General features: G+C 44.9%; 1 protein-coding gene across 1 annotated transcript in view; it reads right to left on the bottom strand.

Annotated features, from left to right (window-relative positions):
- Positions 1 to 25,657, bottom strand: part of LOC146820828 (pantetheinase-like) — a 123,796-nt gene that overhangs the window by 4,760 nt on the left and 93,379 nt on the right. The window contains exon 6 of the mRNA XM_085611644.1: positions 14,896 to 15,066. Within this exon, the coding sequence (XP_085467770.1) occupies positions 14,896 to 15,066 (171 nt within the window). The remainder of the gene's footprint in view (positions 1 to 14,895; positions 15,067 to 25,657) is intronic.

Below are 25,657 nucleotides of genomic sequence, written 5' to 3'. Positions count from 1 at the left end.
ACTGGGGTGGCATGGTGAGCAAAAGAATGATGGATTTAACCCAGATCTCTTGACTAGGGGTGAATGTTTTGATTTGTTCTGCATTCCGTCCATCAACTGTGTGTCTTTTGCAATATTCTTTGCGGCGCTGTCCAACACAAAAACCTCTGAAATGAGGCCCCAAGTGTTTGCACCAATTTTAAGACCAGCTATTTTCTGGTCTTAAAAAAACCTCCTCTACCTGAACTTAGAGGCAGTTTTTGGGATTTTGCACCATATAAGGAATTCCTTGAAAATATCGCGAAGTGGGGTTAGCAGCAGTTTTTTCACAGGAACGCCCACCTTGCATCCCAATTTTGTTAACTCTCGCTAACAGAAGTGGCATTCTTTAAAATTCAAGTTTTCACTGGATAAGTGCCGCTAACTCCAGTTAGCGGCAACTTGTAAATAAGGCGTAACAGCAAAAAATGGACGCTACAGTGGCGTTAAGTCCTTGTACATATGCCAATGTGTCTTCAACAGTCTTGAGGACAAACTGCGCAGACTCAATTTCTTGGCTTTCCGTCTGCAGCTAACCACACCATTTCTCTATTCATCACAGGTTCCCACCCTCCTGTGACGAGTTGGGAAAGGGTGGGGTGACCATACTGTCCACTCCCTGAGTCACGTGAAGGCCCAGCGCACCAGGGCTTCATTTTAGAACGCCGGGGGTAATTTCACCTCCATGTCATCAGGGGGTGGAGACTGGTCTTCAATGCTATGTCTTTGCCAAGCTGATGACCTGACAGGCCTCAGGACTGACTGATCATCAGCCCGGCATACACTATAGACTTTGGCTGAGTCTGTTGCAGTGTGTCATGACAAATAGATTGCTCCAGAGGAGCACTGATGGCTATAGAGCAGTGGTAGGGAATTTTAAATGTACGACCTGTAAATCATGCGCCACTGCCATTGAAGCATCAACTTTACACTTTAATGGTCAGTGCATAACTCCCACTAGCCTCAGTAACTGTTAGCCCACTGATGTAATCTATTTAATAATATGCCCATGCAAACTGGGATATGTGGGTGAGACTGAAAGATCTCTTAATACGAGATTAACAGAACATAGATTGGCGATAAGAACGAACAAAATCACAGCGCCTATGGTACAACATTATGTTGAGAAAGACCATGCACCAGATGAAATGCAATGGTATATTCTGGAGAAGATACATCATAAATCAGGTACTACCACAGAAAGGATTAGAAAAATGAGAGAGGTTTATTGGATTTTTATCTTCGGGACAGCAGTAAAGGGTCTCAACCAGGAAATACCATGGGATCAAGCTATCAAATATAATATCTAACTGATCCTATCTCTTCATACATCTTAGCATAACACTACATTAGGAAAATAATGAAAAGAGAGTAATTTTTATACTATACTAAAGAGATTTAGGTCTTATTCAGACTTGCTTGAGACTAAGTACTTAACAAGAAATGTTGGCCTCACATTATACATGACCCATTAACATGCCAAGGTAAATAGGAACTTCAAGATGGTGACCGTTTAGCGGGTCAGTTAGCATCCCCCCTATGTAAAAATGGCCCATATTCTTGACATTAGTCAGGTGAAACAAGTTGGGACGCACTTGTAGATTTAACATCCTTAACCTACATAAATGTACATTCAAACTAGTGCAGTTAAGGATCTTCTAAATGATGACGATTTATCCTGCACAGGTGTAACCTGATATATTACAGAATCTTACATCTTGTGAAGGGAAACAGGGATTGATGAAAAACCGTACATTCATAGTGGGGTTTACCTGACATAATTAAGTATAAACGCAAGGTAGTAGTGTATTTCGCTGTGCTCCAACTACACAATAACACTACAGTATCCAATACGGTCAAGTAACTTCAAAATGGCGCCCGGTTACCTGGGTAGTTAATCCGATGTAGTACGGCCCTTTGTTACGATATTGTTTAGGACAGACAAGTGAGGGCGGGCAGAATAGTAGCGCCATTCGTTACCCACTCGATTTTGGCATTGGTGAAATATGTGTCGTGTATGTGTAAATTGAGTGGGTTTGCTGCTAATAATCAAGTATAAACGCAAGGTTGTCATGTATTTCATTGTGCCTCAACTAGCTATTATCATTATGGTATCCAACACGGGGTAGTAACTTCAAGATGGCGCCCGTTCATCGTGATAACTAATCCGATGTAGTTCGGCCCTTGTTTATGACATCGTTTAGTAGAGACAAGTGAGGGCGGCTTTAAAAACAGCGCCACACGTTGTACACTTTATTTTGGCGTTGGGGAAATATAAAGCACGGACGCTAGTCATTTTTGGTAAGTGAAAATAAGCAATTATGGGAACCTTGCACCTCGTAACGGGATTGTTAAATCAGAAAGTATACTCCTGATTAGCAACAGGAAGCAAAAAAGCTAGAGATAGTTATTATCATACCACATTAGTATGCGTATATCTTGGACGTTTTAATATTAGGTCTTTCCAACATATAGCCCAATGGGCTTTGCTAGGATTAACAACATAAAGTGCAGCCATAGCTACATAATGTGGCATATATGCCGCGAGAAGGACAAGTGTTATTATGCATGTCATATAGGGAATAGGAGTCCCAACGGCCTAACTAAACTATATAATGCGACTGTTAAACTAAAAAGTATATTCCTGCATAACAAAAGATAGCAAAACTACAATAAGCTACCAGCGTTCCACTTCTAAGCGCTTAACGATCGTAGAATATCATAGCTTAACTTAAAAGAATTGAGTATCCCTGTAATTGCTTCACTGGTTTTATATACACATATTAATATGTGGTATACCTTATTGCAATATATAGACTTACATCACTAACGTGACTTTTATAAAGAGTGTCATTGCGGAATGGCCCCTCAACCCATTGACCGAAAATATCCCTATTTGTCCTTTTCTTTTCTATTTACAGCATCGCCGGACGTGGGTAATTTAAATAGAGAATTAAGCTTGATCGAAAAAACAGATCGTGATATTGATCAATCTCACCCAACGTCATAAGGTTAGTGGTTATACCTTAGTGATATGACATATTTTATATATAATTTTTAGAAGTAGGTGGGTCACGCTTACCCACTTATTGTATATACATCTGTTTAACTACCTAGGCATTCTTCGTTACATGCCACTCGGCATATACAGATATGGAGTGACCTCTCAATCAGATGAGATAGAATAACTGTGCAGAGGTAAGAAAAGGTATTATTATTTAAGGGCTCCACTGTAATGGGCCTAGTATGTGTTACAAGGTTCTGAAATAATAATGCCCTAAGTCTTCTCTTACAATAATGGAGATCCCCTCACCCTCTTACATATTATGTTGTTACCAGGTTGCAAGTCTCCTTGATAGCTTCCCTACAAAGAGCATTGCTAGATGAATCTCAAAAATAACCACATAGTGGCCTGAAAAGAAGATTTTAAGAGAAGGTACTAATCAATAAATAGAGTAGAGTCTGTATGATATTACATAGTAACCCCGAACCTTCCAGTATAATAGAAGGTTATAATATTGCCTCTTTTACTGTCTTAATATAGTTATTGCTGCTATCAAGGTGCAAGTCTCCCCGATAGCTTCCCTATAAGGAGCATCGCTAGATGAATCTAAAAAATAATCACATAGTGACCTGAAGATTTTAAGAGAAGGTATTCATTATTAAATAAAGTAGAGTCGGTATGATATCACATCGCAACCCTGAACCGAACAGTTGCCTCTTGTACTTTCTTAATACAGTTATTGTATATCCAGGATAGAGATATTTCATATCTGAAACTGCTCGAGGATAGTGTCATCTTGACACTCACAGGGTAGGCTTAAGAAATACAACATTTTAATCACATTTGATAATAATAAAAGCATGTGAGGGCAAACTAAACAGAGTAGGAAGTATCTGTCTACTTTATTCACTCTATGCTCTGATGTTGGGAAGTTTGGTTTTAATCACTGATAACACAAACTATTGACACCTGCATGATTGCTTGCTTTGGGACTGTTTTCCATTTTCTCTCTAACAGCATTTTATCTCAGTCTTCGACAATGCTGGAAATCTCATGTTCGACTACATGTAGTTGTCACATATTGTCGTTGTTCATTACTGACTAGAGGATAGAGGAAAGAAACCTTAGACTAGATCCCTTTATGAAATGGGTGCCTACGGTTTTAACATATGTTTTTAATTATTCATAAGGGCATTTAAACTCTAGATTAAAATTTTGTTCATATATTTTTTGTTTAGTAACCACTGTGACGGAGTCCCGATGAAGGCCTAGCCGAAACGCGTTGTTTTCCAACAAGCCGTTGGTCTCTGTGCATTTAGTTATTTGTGATTCATGGGTTTTTATTATACACTTCCTCTAATTGAAGTAATAATTTAAAAAATAGAAAAAAATGATGTCTATGCAAATGAATTGTAATTAAGACAATGGTATTATCCGAAATGTAAAGTCATTAAATCATTTGAAATGTATCTACTGTCTAAGGAAGAGAATACATGTGGTTCATAGAATATTATTGAAATTGTAAATTTATTTATCATTGTCTACATATTTATAAAAAACATTTTCTATGTGAAAAAGAAATAAGAATATTAATAAGAAAATAATAAACCATTTATATGTATCGTATAGCAGTATTTGTGTTTTGATTGTGTATATATATCTAGTTAGTCTAGAGTTAACATGCCAACTTAAGGTAAAACACACTGTGCCCGGTGTTCTTGTTTTCCAAAGAAGTAATTTCCCTGTCAGGGTTTTGTTTCCTAATTTCAGGGGCCCCGTCCTTTTTCCAAAAATAACGAGCCATCATCACAGCTACAAACAAGCAGGGTGAGTGTCAGTATGCACAGCCCCGGGCCTCAGCAAGAGATGCAGGCCAGAAGATGGAGGTTGTTAAAGAATATAAATACTTGGGTATAATCTTCAACAGGAATGGAACGTTTGTGCAACAAAAAACGGCGATCAGAAATAGAGCGATATCTCTGGCCGTCGCATTAAAGAGTATCAAGCACAAAATAACGGGCCCAAATTCAATCCCTTTGCTAGAAGTATTACAAGCAAGATTATTACCATCAATAACTTACAGCAGTGAATGCATGAGAGGGAGAGACGAGATCACCTTAGATAAGGTGGTGTCCAAAGGAATGCAAATATTATTCAACCTACCACAGTACACTTCGCCAGCGCAACTAAGACTTGAGTTCGGCCTCCACAAACAACAAATAGCACGCAAGGGTGACTACGCCAAATGTTGGCACAAAATAAAGGGGGCTGAGACAGGCACTTTGAACTCACATCTATGGAAAGAGCTGGAAAGGAATAAAGACTGCGCAGCAATGGTCTATCTCCAGGCGGCAATAAACTCTCTTGCACTACAAGAACTTTGGGTAGCGAATGGGTCTCACAAATGTTTCAAGCAGCTCGTAAACAAAACAGTGAAGACAGTATCCCTGGAAGAAAATAAATCCACACTTACCAGGAGGGCCCATGGGTGGTTTGTCATTCAGAGCTATACCAGGTTTCTACCACAAGCATACCTGGGAACAGGGTTTTCACAGGCTGTGAAGGAATCCTTCTTGCAGTTGAGGATGGAAGTTATACCAGCAAAAGAACATTTCCCCCCATGGACACGCTCGGAAACTACTACAAACTGCAGACTTTGCAGTGACCAAAAAGAAGATGTTTTGCATTTACTGTGTAGCTGCAAAGGTCTAGAGAAAGAGCGAAGGCTATTATTAAAACAACTCTGGAACCAAAGACGCCTGCGAACTCGCCGACAAGCATTAATAGCATGCTTTGCAGGAGGAGATATTCAATTAGCTTGCAGACTGGTACGTTTCATGAAAATAGCAAACATCGCACTAAATCCTCCTGCCAGTACATGAATTGACTAAAAACGCCAAAATAAAAAATTTAAACCACGGAATCGTAATCTTTATCTGTTAAGCAGTCTTCTTGTCAGACTTGTTGTGAACTTTTATGGTATTGTAAGCAGAAAAAGTACAAACTGACTTCCGTCAAATGGAAACTCCTGGCTTTCAATTTTTAATCTAGGTTCGCTTAAAGAGATTTTACAATTTACATTTGCAGTAAATAGTACTAACATAAAAGTAAAAACACATTGTAACTTTTAAATGGTTTTTAAACTAACTTCATTTTAATGAAATGAGTTGTTTTTATGCGCTTTGCAAAGGTGCTTTCTTCTGTATTCTTAGCTCAAATTGCAAAGATTTTTATTAATCGCGCAATAAAGAATTTCAATCAAAAAATGCGTGTTTTTTTGTTTGAAGAAACAAATTGAAAGACTCTCCTTTTATTTAGGAAATGGGCTTTATTGGGGGTGAAATTAAAGGGGGCGGAGCCCCTACGTCTATGAACAGAAACAGCCGCTGCCTACGACCCCTGCCTATAAATGAATATTTCTGGGATAATGAACTTAACTACTGAAGTGTTATATTAACAACAGTGGTTATCATATGCGTTTTATAATAATACATTCCTCCCGCAGTAGTGGGACTTAGTCAGGGAGAGCATGAAGTGTGAAAGGGAAATAGAAGTAGGATGTCAATTAATGGGTAAAGAAATGCAAGCACAATTAAAAAAAAAAAACCTTCAAGGCACAAGAAATGCATGTTAAGAATGAGGTACAAAGATGAAAAAGGAAATGAGAGCCAGTACCAGGGGAATAGAATTAGGCAGAGTTAAGGGGTGGTAAATGAGGAAAGGGGATCAGCAGTCAACTGTCCTTCCATCTTGTAGAACTGTAGAATGAATATTCAAACACTATTTATGGGTGGGAGCGCAATAGTCTTAAAAGCCATTAGTCAAACCGAAATAATCACAAATACACTGCACGGATCAAGAGACTTGATTAACTAGTGGGAGGACACATTGTTTCACCAGATAAATGGTAGCTATCATTAGAACTGAATGTGCAGTGACACTGGAGCCCAGGCATGTGAGGGGCCCACCACGCTCAAATTATGTATGAGTTTTACTAGCCAACTTAGGAGTTGATGGCTTTTTCCCTTGCTTCTGTTATGTCCTGTGGCAACCTTGCTATGCCACTGCTCAATGGCTGCAAGATCAGGATCACTCTAATATACTCAGCCCAATTAATAGGTGTGATTACTAGAGCCCCAGGGACACATTCTGCAGCATGAAAGTGGTAAATTGATAAATGTTGTATGGGGCTTTACATAGGGGGTTTGTGGAAATAACTGAAAAATAAATTGAAACAATCATAAAGACATTTTAATAACATAGATCAACCATGCTCATCCTTGTGACGTCTGTGGACCCCCACTTAGTCACTACTGGAAGCTAGGAACCCGGCCTCACCAATTTCTAGTTTTTGAACCTCAAAACAATACACAAAATAAAGAAACCAATATAAATCAGAAAAAAACACATATTATGAACTGTATTATTTAATTCAAAAACAAAAAATATACAAAAACAAAATTTGTTGAAGGTTGAGGCTTTTGAAAGTTTGGTTTATTCCTAAAAGATGAAGCAATATGCTATACTTTATTATTTTACTTGTCTTTTTTTTCCTAATGCATGCTCTTTTTTTTTGTGGCACATGCCAATGTCAATTGAAGCCACTATTCGTCCAAACTAGATTCTGTTTGTTGTACTTGTACTGCTCCTACAGATCAAGCTAAGGGTATGCACTTAGTTTTTAGACTCCAGTTTCAAATTCTCTGACATTTATTTAGTATTTTCAAAATGTAAAATTTTACATTTTGCTTTTTATGTATAAAGACTTTGTTTATCTGCTAATATTGAATTTTCAAAAAATTCACAGGCCTCCTAAGTAGGCATTGAAGACCCCAGGTTAAGAACCACTGATCTAGAGGCAACATGACAGAATATAAACAAGGAGAGCTGAGGACAAGCATACTAAGCTGTAGTAGAAAACATGGCTACATGAAAAGTTACCTAGTCAAAATTGATGGTGCAATATTATTGAAATAAAAATAAAAGTGCCACATAGATTTCTTTTTTTTTAATTAAGTACACTGTAAACCAAGGGTATCCACCATAGGCCCAGGGGAGCAAGATGCAAAACATATTTTCAGGCTATCCTCATAAATACAATTGTTCCAAATAGAGATTACTTACATAGGGCCTGATTGGGATGTCCGGCAGACCGCCACCGACAGGCCATTGGTGGCGGTCCGCCCGACAGACATGATAGTGGTCTGACCACCACATTATGATGTGGTTGGTCGAAGCACGGCGGGCAGATGGACCTCCGACAGGCTTAAGGAGCCATTTGCTTCTACAATAGGGGCTAGGGGGGCACATGTGGTTCCCTCCCCAAACATCCATGCACCGTGTGCCAGGCACCAGATAGTGCCTGGCACACAGTGCATGGATTTCTGCAAAATACCTTCTTCCATTGCGGCTTGTACTGCAGCCCTTTTTCGAGCTGCAGCACAAGCTGCAATGGAAAAAGGCATTTTTCCGACTACCTACACAACAGTTGCAAAAACAACAATTGATGGACAGAATGCAGAACAATGTCATACATTCACCCCAGTACAGAGATCTGGGCCTAAATCCATCGTTTGTTTGCTCACCATGCCTTTCCAGTTTGAACCCAGCCATATGCAAATCAGTCTTGACCCTGTGCCTCATGGGAACAGTCCAGCCCGAACTGCCAAGCCAGGTCCTTCCTGGACTGGAAACAAGCATCCTAGGACCGGTTTTGGGGTTTCACCCCTCTTCAGCCAGGATAGCTTGTTTCCAGTGGCATGGAGAACACAGGACCCACGTCTGGGCATACCCTTCCCACTCGGGGTGAAAAATGCAAAAACAACAATTGATGGACAGAATGCAGAACAATGTCATACATTCACCCCAGTACAGAGATCTGGGCCTAAATCCATCGTTTTTTTGCTCACCATGCCTTTCCAGTTTGAACCCAGCCATATGCAAATCAGTCTTGACCCTGTGCCTCATGGGAACAGTCCAGCCCGAACTGCCAAGCCAGGTCCTTCCTGGACTGGAAACAAGCATCCTAGGACCGGTTTCGGGGTTTCACCCCTCTTCAGCCAGGATAGCTTGTTTCCAGTGGCATGGAGAGCACGGGACCTACGTCTGGGCATACCCTTCCCACTCAGGGTGAAAAATGCAAAAACAACAATTGATGGACAGAATGCAGAACAATGTCATACATTCACCCCAGTACAGAGATCTGGGCCTAAATCCATCGTTTTTTTGCTCACCATGCCTTTCCAGTTTGAACCCAGCCATATGCAAATCAGTCTTGACCCTGTGCCTCATGGGAACAGTCCAGCCCGAACTGCCAAGCCAGGTCCTTCCAGGACTGGAAACAAGCATCCTAGGACCGGTTTCGGGGTTTCACCCCTCTTCAGCCAGGATAGCTTGTTTCCAGTGGCATGGAGAGCACGGGACCCACGTCGTTTGATTGGTTCTGATGCTCCGTCCATCACCACCCCCTTTTGTACCGCTTTGTTCGCCATAAGTTGGCAGGGTATGCTCAGACGTGAGTCCCTTGCTCACTTTGCCACTGGATTCAAGCAAGCCTGGCTGAAGACGGCTGAAATGCCAGAAACCGGTCCTAGGAAACTTGTTTCCGGTCCAGGGAAGGCATGTCTTGGCAGTTCGGGCTGGACTGTTCCCATGAGGCACAGGGTCAGACTGATTTGCATATGGCCATGTCTGAACTGGGGTGGCAGAGTGGGCTAAAGAACGGTGATGGATCAAACCCGGATCTGTTGACTGGGTGTGAGTGTTTGATTGGTTCTGATGCTCCGTCCATCACCACCCCCTTTTATACCGCTTTGTTCGCCATAAGTTGGCAGGGTATGCTCAGACGTGAGTCCCTTGCTCACTTTGCCACTGGATTCAAGCAAGCCTGGCTGAAGACGGCTGAAATGCCAGAAACCGGTCCTAGGAAGCTTGTTTCTGGTCCAGGGAAGGCATGGCTTGGCAGTTCGGGCTGGACTGTTCCCATGAGGCACAGGGTCAGAGTGATTTGCATATGGCCATGTCTGAACTGGGGTGGCAGAGTGGGCTAAAGAACGGTGATGGATCAAACCCGGATCTGTTGACTGGATGTGAGTGTTTGATTGGTTCTGATGCTCCGTCCATCACCACCCCCTTTTGTACCGCTTTGTTCGCCATAAGTTGGCAGGGTATGCTCAGACGTGAGTCCCTTGCTCACTTTGCCACTGGATTCAAGCAAGCCTGGCTGAAGACGGCTGAAATGCCAGAAACCGGTCCTAGGAAGCTTGTTTCCGGTCCAGGGAAGGCATGGCTTGGCAGTTCGGGCTGGACTGTTCCCATGAGGCACAGGGTCAGACTGATTTGCATATGGCCATGTCTGAACTGGGGTGGCAGAGTGGGCTAAAGAACGGTGATGGATCAAACCCGGATCTGTTGACTGGGTGTGAGTGTTTGATTGGTTCTGATGCTCCGTCCATCACCACCCCCTTTTGTACCGTTTTGTTCGCCATAAGTTGGCAGGGTATGCTCAGACGTGAGTCCCTTGTTCACTTTGCCACTGGATTCAAGCAAGCCTGGCTGAAGACGGCTGAAATGCCAGAAACCGGTCCTAGGAAGCTTGTTTCCGGTCCAGGGAAGGCATGGCTTGGCAGTTCGGGCTGGACTGTTCCCATGAGGCACAGGGTCATACTGATTTGCAAATGGCCATGTCTGAACTGGGGTGGCAGAGTGGGCTAAAGAACGGTGATGGATCAAACCCGGATCTGTTGACTGGGTGTGAGTGTTTGATTGGTTCTGATGCTCCGTCCATCACCACCCCCTTTTATACCGCTTTGTTCGCCATAAGTTGGCAGGGTATGCTCAGACGTGAGTCCCTTGTTCACTTTGCCACTGGATTCAAGCAAGCCTGGCTGAAGACGGCTGAAATGCCAGAAACCGGTCCTAGGAAGCTTGTTTCCGGTCCAGGGAAGGCATAGCTTGGCAGTTCGGGCTGGACTGTTCCCATGAGGCACAGGGTCAGACTGATTTGCATATGGCCATGTCTGAACTGGGGTGGCAGAGTGGGCTAAGGAACGGTGATGGATCAAACCCGGATCTGTTGACTGGGTGTGAGTGTTTGATTGGTTCTGATGCTCCGTCCATCACCACCCCCTTTTATACCGCTTTGTTCGCCATAAGTTGGCAGGGTATGCTCAGACGTGAGTCCCTTGCTCACTTTGCCACTGGATTCAAGCAAGCCTGGCTGAAGACGGCTGAAATGCCAGAAACCGGTCCTAGGAAGCTTGTTTCTGGTCCAGGGAAGGCATGGCTTGGCAGTTCGGGCTGGACTGTTCCCATGAGGCACAGGGTCAGAGTGATTTGCATATGGCCATGTCTGAACTGGGGTGGCAGAGTGGGCTAAAGAACGGTGATGGATCAAACCCGGATCTGTTGACTGGATGTGAGTGTTTGATTGGTTCTGATGCTCCGTCCATCACCACCCCCTTTTGTACCGCTTTGTTCGCCATAAGTTGGCAGGGTATGCTCAGACGTGAGTCCCTTGCTCACTTTGCCACTGGATTCAAGCAAGCCTGGCTGAAGACGGCTGAAATGCCAGAAACCGGTCCTAGGAAGCTTGTTTCCGGTCCAGGGAAGGCATGGCTTGGCAGTTCGGGCTGGACTGTTCCCATGAGGCACAGGGTCAGACTGATTTGCATATGGCCATGTCTGAACTGGGGTGGCAGAGTGGGCTAAAGAACGGTGATGGATCAAACCCGGATCTGTTGACTGGGTGTGAGTGTTTGATTGGTTCTGATGCTCCGTCCATCACCACCCCCTTTTGTACCGTTTTGTTCGCCATAAGTTGGCAGGGTATGCTCAGACGTGAGTCCCTTGTTCACTTTGCCACTGGATTCAAGCAAGCCTGGCTGAAGACGGCTGAAATGCCAGAAACCGGTCCTAGGAAGCTTGTTTCCGGTCCAGGGAAGGCATGGCTTGGCAGTTCGGGCTGGACTGTTCCCATGAGGCACAGGGTCATACTGATTTGCATATGGCCATGTCTGAACTGGGGTGGCAGAGTGGGCTAAAGAACGGTGATGGATCAAACCCGGATCTGTTGACTGGGTGTGAGTGTTTGATTGGTTCTGATGCTCCGTCCATCACCACCCCCTTTTATACCGCTTTGTTCGCCATAAGTTGGCAGGGTATGCTCAGACGTGAGTCCCTTGCTCACTTTGCCACTGGATTCAAGCAAGCCTGGCTGAAGACGGCTGAAATGCCAGAAACCGGTCCTAGGAAGCTTGTTTCCGGTCCAGGGAAGGCATGGCTTGGCAGTTCGGGCTGGACTGTTCCCATGAGGCACAGGGTCAGACTGATTTGCATATGGCCATGTCTGAACTGGGGTGGCAGAGTGGGCTAAAGAACGGTGATGGATCAAACCCGGATCTGTTGACTGGGTGTGAGTGTTTGATTGGTTCTGATGCTCCGTCCATCACCACCCCCTTTTGTACCGTTTTGTTCGCCATAAGTTGGCAGGGTATGCTCAGACGTGAGTCCCTTGCTCACTTTGCCACTGGATTCAAGCAAGCCTGGCTGAAGACGGCTGAAATGCCAGAAACCGGTCCTAGGAAGCTTGTTTCCGGTCCAGGGAAGGCATGGCTTGGCAGTTCGGGCTGGACTGTTCCCATGAGGCACAGGGTCAGACTGATTTGCATATGGCCATGTCTGAACTGGGGTGGCAGAGTGGGCTAAAGAACGGTGATGGATCAAACCCGGATCTGTTGACTGGGTGTGAGTGTTTGATTGGTTCTGATGCTCCGTCCATCACCACCCCCTTTTGTACCGTTTTGTTCGCCATAAGTTGGCAGGGTATGCTCAGACGTGAGTCCCTTGCTCACTTTGCCACTGGATTCAAGCAAGCCTGGCTGAAGACGGCTGAAATGCCAGAAACCGGTCCTAGGAAGCTTGTTTCCGGTCCAGGGAAGGCATGGCTTGGCAGTTCGGGCTGGACTGTTCCCATGAGGCACAGGGTCAGACTGATTTGCATATGGCCATGTCTGAACTGGGGTGGCAGAGTGGGCTAAAGAACGGTGATGGATCAAACCCGGATCTGTTGACTGGGTGTGAGTGTTTGATTGGTTCTGATGCTCGGTCCATCACCACCCCCTTTTGTACCGCTTTACACAACAGTTGCATCATAATTAGGCGAGTGGAACTGCTGACTACATGTTGGGTGGTTCCATTCCCAAGGGGATGTCAGTCGGATGCTCATCTGACTGCCATCGTAATCAGGGCCATAGTGAGAGATTTTCCAGAAAACCTGGCAGGAACTAGGATATACCCCCACTTGTCATTAAAGCAAACATTGTTAATTCCCATCTTTTTGGCTTTTGTACATTGAAGTTGCAATCTTCAGTAATACACAGAAGCTGTAACATCTGGGTATCAGTGGTGGAAGTGCATTTTCTCTACATAATAACAATTTGTGTTCTATATACTGTAATCCAAGCTCTATCTGTGTTGTCGGCTAATGAGCATTAGTAAATATTTTTATCAGTATATAAATGACAAAATGATTGACCCAATTAAGGGAGCGGAAGTGGAGTAATCTGAGAGCATTGAAGGTTTTGACGGAGCAGCACAAGATCTAAGTGGGCTAGGAAGCTGAAAGAGTGCAGGATGCAATGTGCAGAGCTTGGTACAATGTGGATCAGTACAAGATCCCAGGTCAGTGTAGCACATGGTTCAGGGGTGGAGGAGGCAGAACAGCACATTATCAAGTGTGCAGTACCAGGTCCCAGTAAGCTACATCAGGACCAGCAGTAGTTGTAACACATGTAAAATAAATGAAAATTGTCCTCCAATGTAAACTGTAAAAGTAATTTTCTCTTGACAAAGCAGACGCCTAATAACGATGGACCAAATTTACAGAGTTAATGCAATTCAGCGCAGCAAGTAAAGTTGTTGCGTTGCTTGGACGGGAGAGACCAGAACTGCACTATATGTCCTAAGACATGGTGCATTCTCCTCATGGGCTGGTGCACTTTTGGCAGCTATGCACCAATGCAGGCTCCTTTGTGCCATAGTGCAAATGTGCTTGTGTTGTGATCAGCATAGTTTTTGTGCAGGAAGGGTACATTTCCTTTGCAAAAACTATGCTTCAAGGCATTTTGTATGTGTGCTGTAGAGTGTGCACACATGCAGAGAAAAACAAAATGAGGAGCAATGAAAACATTTATCTTTGTTATGCCTGCCTCGGGGAAGCGTATCAATTTGGCGCAAATCCCGGTCTACAATTCTTTGTACATAGGGATTTGTGCCAAAACCCTTAGATCTCCCTCTTAGGGCAAAGTAACATTACATCGGTTTACAATCCAAAGCAAATTACCTTTTGCGTTGGAATGTTCTTGCCTCATTGCCGAGACGGGAGCATTTTTGGCTTATAAGGCACGATTTTTAAAAAACTGCTGCACTTGTAGTAACTCTGTACGTATGTTTCTACTTTTTGAATGTTGTCCGTACTCACCCCTGCACTTGTCCCCTAGGAAAGTGAAACTCTTGAACATGCGACCTACTCTAAAAACTTCTGAAGTTAGGTGTAAAGGTGTGTGTTGGCTATCCTCAGGAAGCTTGAATCTCCATCTCATGGGTCACCCTGCTCAATTTTTTTGTGATTCAGTTTTAATACATGCATTTACAGACTCAAATGAAAGGTCTATTCTGAGGTTTTCTTCAACAACTGATAAATCATGGATTCACTTGGTTTGTCCATATACATAACTCTGGGAGCAGTGTTACCACAGTATAATGCTGTTTAAATACAGCTGTTGAAGAAACAAAAACAACTATTTCAGCCACTCCGTCTTCTTGTAATTGTCTTAGTTTTGGGAGTGTTAATTACAAAAGAGAAAAATGCATACCTGGAAGTCTTCGAGCCCAGGCTCAATGCCATTATACAGGACCTCTGGGAAAACATGCTTTGTACCAAAACTGCCACAGAGGGAGAATGATTCAAACTTTGTGGAACTTTCTTCTGCAGGTTGGCCACATGTTTTCAAATCGGTGCTTTTGCACTTCAATAACGTGCAAATCTGTTTGTAAGGAAGAAAACATTTGAATTAAATTATATGAAATAATGCAGGCGGTGAGAAAATTAATTTAAAATGTTTAACTACAATAAGCAGGTAAGTAATCAAAAATATTTACTGAGCATCCCATACAAGCAGGTCACACATTTATTGTTTACATAAATTTGACAGTGTTACCAGAAATATAAAGCGTTCTGCTAGGGAGTCATATAAAAAAACCTCCATTCTGTAACAGTGTTGCCTTTAAATATCGAAAACATCGCAAATTTTGATATTGCTGTATTAGATTCTGAAAACCACATTTAGCTGGCTCTGAAGGCTAATGCTTTTCCATTTTTCCACCATATTTCGCACTGTCCAACAGCATAATACAAATATAAGCTTTAAAAGACCTATGATGTAGAATGTTTAACACACTGTTGTAGAGGGCACACCATCACTATATTAATGTACTCATGGTTTTATCAAGGTTTTATTTCAAATCTTGCAAGGAGTAGCCTCCAACAAACTCAACAGAAGATACTATTTTATGCCGTTTATTGTTCTGTTTGTGTGTGTTTCTTATTTTTGTTTTTCTTTGCTACTGCTTGCATATTTTGGACACATTAGATAAACAATCTCTTTCAAATGTGCTGCCTTCTCCCATGAAACTCTCAATTAAGACTTAAAAATGCCCAAGAATTGCCAGGCTCAAACCCTAATGGGAACACAAATGGGGCAATGTAGCCTTCCTTAAAATCATATGGAATTGATGGGCAGCCCATCCAATCAATGGAAAAACATGAACACAATGTAAGAGTAAATGGCTGAAGAGGTTAACCCATAACTCATATTTCTTACTTTTGACCTGACCAGGGCCCTATACTTCATGTATTTGTTGCAGAACTGATGACATAAGGTCTAGAAATGAATTTAAGCTGTCTGCAGCCAGACAAAAAAAACACTAAAGAAACCTAAACGTAGTTGCATCTGGAATCAATTGTCAATTGGAGCTTTTTCTATTGTAGTTTAAGACTTAGTACCTTAGACTCGGACCCAGCCTTGGTTACAGCCATTCCCCCTGGCTTTCAAATCTCCCACCAAGACCGCCCAAAAGGCAGAGGAGGAGGATTAGCAATTGTTCACAAAGAGCAGTTCCTCTGCCGAATCATTGCAGAAAGCATCCCAGACTGTGAAAGTCTAGCGTTTAGTCTGGAGCTCTCGCCGAACAACTGCTTCTCAGGCACCCTCATATACAGACCCCCCGGCCCCCCAAAACAATTTCATATCCAATTAGCACGGATTGTGGCAGAACGTGTCAGCAGTAGCGCCAATTTCACATTGTTGGGTGACCTTAACTTTCACTTCGATTCCAAACCAGACCACACAGCAGCTCTTCTTACCGACGACCTTGCCGCGTTACAATTACACCTACTGGTCAGCTCTCCTACCCACGATCAAGGACACCTGCTTGATCCAGTTTTCAGCAATTGTACTAATTTGACAACTAGTCCACCTCTCCCTCTCCCCTGGACTGACCATCTACTGGTCCCTTTTTTATGGCACACCCTCAGACCCCTAACCACCAAACCCACTATAAGAATAGCCAGACCGTGGTCCCGCCTCCCTATCGAGACATGGACCAAAAAACTGTTCAGCAACATACCCCCGTTTAATGAGGACCCATGCTTCGCAAATCTTTTTTATGAGGAATGGATTACCAAGTCACTCGATCTTTCCCTACCTAAACGGAAAACCACCACAAAACGCTGTCATAAATCAGCTCCGTGGTACTCTGAACCCCTCAGAGCTATAAAACGTCAGTGTAGACAAGCGGAAAGGAAATGGCGCCTGGACTCTTTGCCAGAAAACAAAATCCAATACCAAAAACTACTTAAAATATATAAAGAACAAATCAAGGCCAGCAAAACAGCTTATTTCGCCAACGAAATTATCCGAGCGAAATCTAAACCCAGGGAAATTTTCCGTATCGTGAAAAGCCTCACCAAATTCCCACCCAGTCTAGATGAGACCAAGACCGCAGAACACTGCAACAACATGGCAGATTTTTTCCTGCAAAAAATTACTACCATTTATGAATCATTCCCCGCTCCTCCCAGCACCCCCTCTACCGCGAGCAATTCTGACCTGAACTCCTCCCCCACTTTGGACCACTTTGCTCTTCTTAACCTCTCGACTCTTGAGTCCTTGGCAAAAAAAGTCAAATCCGGGTCTCCGGGGGACCCAGCCCCGCCAGACATCATTATGTCAGCCTCGGCTATCACCCTGCCCGTCATAATGGACCTCCTTAACTCCTCCATTTTTACTGGCGTAGTCCCGCCACAATGGAAACAAGCCATGGTCCGAGCACTATTAAAGAAGCCCAACCTGGATCCCTCGAACCTCAGCAACTACCGCCCAATCTCTCTCCTTCCCTGGCTTAGTAAAATTCTAGAGAGACACATCAACAGCCAGTTGATCAAATATCTCGAAAACCCCCAGCTTCTTGATCCTACTCAAACGGGCTTCAGACCAAGACATGGCACCGAAACTGCGCTCCTCATGATCACCGAGGAATCCAGAAACATCCTGGACCAGGGAGGATCAGTGGCAGTGATCCTCCTTGACTTAAGCGCGGCTTTCGACACGGTCAGCCATGACATATTGCTGGACCGCATGGCAAACATCGGCATAAAGGACAATGCTTTATCTTGGTTTGAATCCTTTTTACAGGACAGATCCTTTCGGGTATTTGATGGAACATCTTCCTCTACCAGCAGACCATTAAAATGTGGAGTTCCGCAGGGCTCCTCATTGAGCCCGGCACTCTTCAACATATATATGAGGCCACTGGCTGAAGTTGTTCGTCAGTATGGAATTAAGATCATTTCATATGCTGACGACACTCAGCTAGTGGTCTCACTGGCACAGGAAGCTAACCAGACCTCGAAAGGAGGGCTGAGGAAATGCCTAGAGGAAGTCAAGGACTGGATGTCCTCCTCCTCATTAAAAATGAATGGAGACAAGACAGAGCTTATGCTCCTGGGCCCTGCCAACCCTAACTCCCTCAGCACTCTATGGCCACCCTGCCTGGGTACCCCTCCGGCCCCAAAGGACAGCATCAAGAGCCTTGGGGTGTGGCTAGACAGATCTCTGTCCTTCGGCACCCAATCCACCAAACTGGCAGCCACCTGCTTCGGCCTCCTCAGAGTGTTAAGAAAGGTACTCCATCTTCTACCAATGGAGGCAAAACAAGTAGCCATTCAGGGCCTTATCCAGTCACGACTGGATTATAACAACGCCCTTTACCTCGCCGCCCCAGAGTACACGATACGGAGACTACAGACGGTGCAGAACTGTGCCGCGCGCACTTTGCTTCAGATCCCTCGACGTCAATCAGTCAAAAATGGACTGAAAAAACTGCATTGGCTACCCATTTCCCAAAGAACACAATTCAAAGCCTTATGCATTGCGCACCAGGCGTTCTGGAAAACGGGCCCTCTCATCACTCGCAACCTAGTGTCACACTACCTTCCCACTAGGAATCTGCGATCCAACCAGACCTTCACGGCCACAATCCCCAAAATAAAAAAATCCAGAACTGGCGGTAGGACTTTCACCTACAACGCCTCTAAGCTATGGAACACCCTACCCCTCCACCTAAGGAAAAATCCCAATCTTACCTCATTCAGGAAACAGCTAAAAACATTCCTCTTCAATGCTGCTCAATAACGCCCTGGCTACCTCCTCTTGTTCTGTTGGCTTCTTAGCGCTTGGACGCCCCCGGGCAGCAATCGCGCTCTATAAATCAACATACAAATACAAATACAAATAGATGTCCAAAACCCTACATCCACGCATATCAAATTGAGCCATTTTCTATCACTCCATTACTTATATAGTGTATATGTCATACTTTAAATGTCGGCCCAATTACCCATAAAATAAGAGGACAAGGTTAGGTGTGTACATTAGTGTGAAATAACATTAAATTATTTGTACCACCTCACTTGCTCAATTTATTTCTTTGATATGGCACTACACACCAACATGTAAAAGAGCGCTTTATAAGAACCAAGAAGACTGTGCCCCAGAGAACACTTTTTACAAATAAAGGACTTTAAATGACATAATATATGAGGTGAGGATGACCACAGTTCATTCCGAAAATTGAGGGTAACGGTCATAGCAGTCAAGGTATTTTCAAACAGCAATGTTTTTAGGGTTTTCTCGAGGAACAAGGTGTCAGAATAGAGCAAAGGTTTGAATATAAGGCGTTCCATATTTTGCTACTGTTGACAGACCCCCTGGCCAAATCCGGCTATCGACTTTCGTACCGAGTCATGATTCAAACTACGAATACATAGTCTTCCCCCATCCCTTAGACATTGTTAATGATTGCCATATTGGGATGCTTTGCTATTGTAGTGGGGGCCACCTACCTTCTCATTCATCTCCCCACATCACCCTGATGGGACTTCCAGTTCCAGGGTGCAACTGCTGCTGCTGCTGATGTCACTGGGGAGGCGTGGTTACCGCGCTCTTAGCGCTGCCTCTCCACCCATGGCACGGGACGCTTTGCTGTTGTTGTGGGGGCCACCTACCTTCTCCTTCCTTGCCCCGCTTAACCCAGGTGGGTCTTCCAGCCAAGGCCAAGGCCAAGGGCGAACCCACCCGTGCCCGTCATAACCCGGAAGAGGCTGGGCCACTTCCCCAAGGACTGCTCTCCGCTACAAAAGGTACAGTGTGTGCACTGGCGCTAAGCACCAAACTGTTGGGAAGGCTAGCCAAAGCCCTAAATGTGAAGTGGCTTAATTTCCTTCTTTCCCCCTCTACTCTGACTGTTAAAAATTGAGTGGGCTATGTGTAAAAGGAAAGCGGTGGAGGGAGGGCAGCATATAAGGTACATAAAGAAATCGAAAACCCTAAGACATGCAGGGGGGAACTGTGTACTCGACCGCATCGACGACTTGCTGGTCAAATGCGAAGAAATCTTAGATCCTCCGGCACTTGACCACGACCCGAGCCCAAAGATTTTTAGAACTTATGGGAGCCCCTCCGCAAACAAATGTATTCCACTCATTTTTGGAGAGTGAATACAAGCAGCCGGATCCTAGAGCAAACCGTCACTGTTAACAAAAAATTACCAAACGCTCTGAAATTGAAGCGCTTAAGTTCATAATGGAAGTCCTCACGGGGCAGATGAACCAGCTGCTCGAGAGAGAAGGGGTATCGGTGCTATAGGCACGCCATCGGTCACTGGTCACATGAATCCCACGGGAAATCATAAGGTCTACCCTCCCAAAGGCCCCCCCCCATTACCCCACATGGAGCGAGTAGTGAAGTGGATACTCACGGCCCGGTTGTCTTCGGGAAATGCAGGGTCCCTAAGGCTATCCCAGCTATTTAATCACATACTAGGGATCCCCCCACTTTGCCCAGAGAAGCCCAAGGTACGGAACATCTATTAAAGTATCCCCCAATCCAGTGTCCAATGGCTGAAGAACAACTGTCCCTACTGACCCCTTATAGTATTTCAGTGATCAGTGTACCAAAATACAGAAACCTGGCGAGACGCAAAGAGGAGGACTCTTAAGAACAAATCAATCCATTTGATTCAACATGTAAGAGGATGTAGGTCTGGGATCGGGGATGACATATTGAGAGCCAGAAGACGCATTCTACCCTATACTCTTACCGATTCAATAGAATTGATCCTGGTGGACGGGATGCTAGCACTCAATCTAATAGCCTTAGATGCTAGAAATTCCCCCGCAACATTCAATATACAAATCAAATACCAGGTGGCCTATAATTCATCCCTATTTACCTCTAATGCCCATATTATCAAGCCAGACCAACTGTCCCCCCTAGCCGAGATCGATTGACGACAGTCTAGAACTGTTCCTGTAGATGTAGAGGCCAGCGCACCCATGCTTACTTCAAAACTAGAACCTCCATCGCTAAGTGGGCCATTTATTATTAGGGATGACAAAAGGAGAGACGACCGAAGGGAACAAACTGGAGTAGCGGCCCATCTGAGAGTATCCACCATTAGTCTCCCAAACACAGTTCCTTCACAAGGAAACCTACACGTAGATTCCTCTCCCCTCATGCTTGCACCATTTGCATGCCCCCCCCATGCTCAAGGTGGTTGCATGGCATCTGACGGGTCAGAAAGAAAATGTGCCTCCCCCACTTGGTAGATTTCATCAATTAATTCGACATTTGCATTCTCTAAGAAACCTGGAGTATAACTCCAGTATATATGCCGGGTTTTGTAGCATTGCCGTGGCCCAGCAACCCCTTCCAAACCTGGGCGCCCTTCGGGGGGGTTTACTGACAAGGGTTAGAATCGCACTTTGTTGCAAACTTCTAGAGCCACCAACTGACAGCCCAGACATTCTTGCAGTCAAATCGAAGGGTGACACAGGCTATACTTTTGACATCTTCAATGTCTATTTAAGAGGCACTGGGGGAGGGAGATCAGCCACCCTACAATCTCTGGAAGAAATACTTACAATAAGCGGATCCCATATCCGTTGATTGCGGCGGGTGACTTCAATATAACCTTATAGCCTTTAGACAGGGTTGACATTTGTGAAGTCAAAAAGGAGGATGAACTCTGGTCCATCCCACCTCTCGACTTACCCCCCCCCATCAAGAAGTGGGCCCAACCGGCCTTACAACGTAATGCCTTGGTACTAGAGCATAGACATAGAGCTACCAATTGTAGGTCAAAATCAGACAAAGGAAGATAAAATACCTTTTTTGGTTGCATTGACTACATTTTACTCGACCTAAGGCTTTGGACAAGCCTAATGGACATGTCCGTGGGAAACAATCGCCGACAGTGACCACAACCCCCTAAGCTTGAGCCTGGCATCCCCCTGGAGCAACTCAGTGCTTCCAGGGACCATTCTCATAACCTAAGAGCTGTACCCAATGAATGATAATCTTTGCATTAAATGTCATAGCAGATGTGGGGACGAAAGTAAACTTGAGACCATCAAGCAGGACCTACTAACCTATGCGTCAGAGATTGAAGCTCAGTTAGAAAACCCGGGAGGGAGGGATGCGATTAGTGATATGCATGCTCGCTATTTTGAACAGTTGGCACAACATTTCGTTGTTCACTTGCACCGCTCAAAGCGTAGAGTGGGGAAAGAGAAGCAGCAATCCTTGTTCTCATGAGAGAACAGATTCATAAGGAACCAACTCACTATGGCAATTAAAACAAAGAGCAAGGTTGCCGTGCGAATCCTAAGAAGGTCCTACAAAATAATCATAAATAGAGCAAAGAGGGAGTGGGACGAGATCAAATGGAGACAAATTGGAGAAGCATGTATCCGTAAAAATAAAAAAAAAATTGGACTTTAATGACAAGGGGGGATCTGGAGAGTTAAACATCGCTTGCCAATAACATCTCAGCAGGCGCCTGGCAAGAACACTTTAATATCCTATATACTAGCCCACACCATTCCATCACGCAGGCAACCCACTTAGATCTACCAATAGTCAAAACTGTGGACCTTTTTACCAAAAGTGAAATTTTGACCTCAATCAAGTCAATCATCCCATTAAAAGCCCCAGGCCCTGACGGAATCCCAGGCGATCTATTTCGACATGATAAAGCTAACTGGTCCAGCTATATTCTGGCGCTCTCAAATGCCATCACAGGTGGTGCCCCAATCCCCGATTCATAGAAGGGAGCGGAAGTAATTACCATCTCAAAGAAAGGCGAGAGGAGCCTCCCGAGAAACTACAGGCCCATAAGCCTACTAGATTCCAGAAGGAATTATGTCATACCCTTCTGGAATTCAGGAATGGATATGTGATTACTACATCCTGTCTCCTTTCCCAAGCTGGGTTTTGTCAGAAGACAGGGACAACAGACCAGGTCTTTCACTTCCTTCTCCTATATTGGGAGGTAGTGACCATTGGCAAAGGGAGTCTTTATGTGGCATTCATTGATTTGAAGACAGCTTTTGACCTTGTGCCTCAAAACACCCTTTGGCAAGTACTAAGAGATATGGGGATTGTAGGAAAGTAGGATCTGCTTCTTATGGTTACCCCCACTTTTTGCTTGATGTTGCACTGTTTTTGACTAATATGACTGGGATCCTGCTAATCAGGAGCCCAGTCTATCTGCTTTCTCCTACAAATTGTTACACATGTACTTTAGTACACTCCAGATTGGATACCGGGGTACCCTTATAAGTCCCTAGTATATGGTACCCATGTACCCAGGGCATAGGTACCCTAGAGGCCTCCCATGGGCTGAAGCATGTATTATTCCACCCATGAGAAGCCATACAAAATGGAACTACAGGTCTGCTACTGCAACCTGTGTGAGAAGGTGCTTGCACCACTTACTTTAGATATAGGTTCACTATATCTACAGGTCACTACACTTAAAACATATAAGTTACCCCTATAACAGGCCTTAACAATCCTGAAGGCAGGGTGCTGGGGTTTTAGTGAGAGGGTGCCCCTGCATGAGCAGAGCCTCTGCAGCTTACGGAGACCATTCTCTCGGGTTGTCTGTGACTCAGCCGGACATAGAGGTAGAGGTGCATTATAACCTCGCGGTAAATGCTATCTCGGTGTGGGGGTATGATTCCACCCTTCTGAAGCGAGCTTCGTGGGGTCACTGGTCTATCCGATGCCAGCCTTCTCGACCCGGTCAGCACAAAATGGATGCTGCCGACCAGAGACACATTTCTGCCCTCCTGCTGCTGAGCCAAGCTCGAGCAGAGGAAGGCAGCACAATAGGCATCCTGTCACAGGAAGGTGTGACAACCTCCCAGACAGGATTTAGTGTATTGGGGCTGGGTGGGTGCACTCTGAGAGTGCCTAAAAGTCTGCACTTGTGGCACATTTGCTGTCCCTGTGCATAATCCAGCTCAAACCAGTTTGGGGAGCTGTTGGTTCCTGCTCTGGTCTGAAACTGGACAAAGGACATGGGTGTAACCACCCCTCTGTCCTGACCCTCCCCTAGCAGGGGCCTCCTAATCTGTCCAACCCCCTCCATTGGGTACTGGACTTTGACTGGGCCCAACTTCGTCTCCCTCTCCGCCCAAAGCTTTGTATGTGCCCTTGCTCCATACAGGCTCCATGCAGGACCTGTGGTGCGCTAAGGTCAACTGAAGAAGCTCCCTTGGAGTGAAAGAGTCACTCCCCCTGCTTTCGCAGGCACCTCAACGCAACTGACCAGTCTACTGCTCCTGAGCTCCTGCGGACTCCGATGATTTCAAGAACACAGGAGGAAAGTCCCTGAGGTCGATCTGCCATCTCAGCGAGTTTGAGGCCAGTATCCCTTGTGGTGACTCCATAACCCGAACCCTTGTGCACCGTGTCCATTTGAAAGTGCATATGCTTGTTGGCGATTTTCGAGCTTGTGCATTGGACTCCTTGTAGTCCTGACCCTGAGCAGTATTTGCACCAAAGTACTCCGGCCTCCTCGCACCGAGTGCTCCGTGGACTGGTACTTTGCAATCTTGCTCGAGGTCCCCTCGCGACTCCTGGTCATTTGGCTTGTGGGTCCTCCTGAGGGTCATCTCGATTTCTATTGGGCTTTCCTGGTTGCTCCAGACGTGCCCTGACTCCCCTTTGCTTGGTGAGTCCCCTGGACCTTGCTAGTCCACACCGTAACCTGCTTGACCTACTTGCGTGGGTTGCTTTTGCCAAGGCTTGTTGGTGCTCCAGCCTGACACCGACCACTCAGCACTCGACATCCTTCGTGGGACAGCTCGCACCTGGCTCCTGGTTGTCCTCGACGTCTCCTGGTCCTCATGGCTGCATAGTCAAGCATCCCTTCTTCGCACCTAAAGCACCCGACATCGGTGGGCATTCGTCTACCGAGCCCCTGGTCACTCTGAAGTGACCCAGACTCTGTCCCCTCTGCTTTCATGTTCCTTCCTTCCAGAATCCAGGCTTGGATTCCTCCGGACCATTTTCATCTTCACAGCAGCAGTACTTCTTCACAGCCCTCCATTGAGAACGACGGCGGTGTCCGACACCACTCCAGACTTATGCACCCGGTTCCTCTGGGATAGGTGGCTCTCCAACCGCTTAAGTTCCAAAAGGTTTGCTCGAAATCCTTCTAGAAGGCTTCTTAAACTTTAAAATTGCAACCGCAACTTCCCCATAGAATTGTACGAAGCCTGCGGTAGTGTTAGCACACTGCACCTGTCCTCCGTGGGGTCCCTATCTACTCACATTGGGTGGTTCCTTGGGGTCCCAGCGACTCAGGCTCTAGACCTTGTTTTGACTCAAGTCGTGATTGTTATACCACTATTTTAGTATATGGTTTGGTCTCCCCCTGGAGCCCACTGTGTATTGTGCTACTTACAACTGTTCTATTGATCTCGTATTGTGTGCTTTGGGTTCTATCCTCGTGTAGAGGATAGTAGAGAGTGTTATATTAATAAATACATATTTTTATATAACTACTGTGTGGTTCTCCTTCATTTAATTGATTCAGGAGATGATATTCTGGTAAAACAAGCTGCTTTACATTCCTTCAAGATTAAGCCTGAAGGCTGCTCTCCACAGCTACCACTAGGATAGCTTTCTAAAGGTTATCTCTGACCTCATACATCATAAGGGTCAT

Source organism: Triturus cristatus, chromosome 6, assembly GCF_964204655.1.
Source record: "Triturus cristatus chromosome 6, aTriCri1.1, whole genome shotgun sequence".
NCBI classification, from domain to species: domain Eukaryota; kingdom Metazoa; phylum Chordata; class Amphibia; order Caudata; family Salamandridae; genus Triturus; species Triturus cristatus.
The sequence above is the reverse complement of the archived record's forward strand: the minus strand, read 5'-3'. Positions and strand labels throughout refer to the sequence as shown.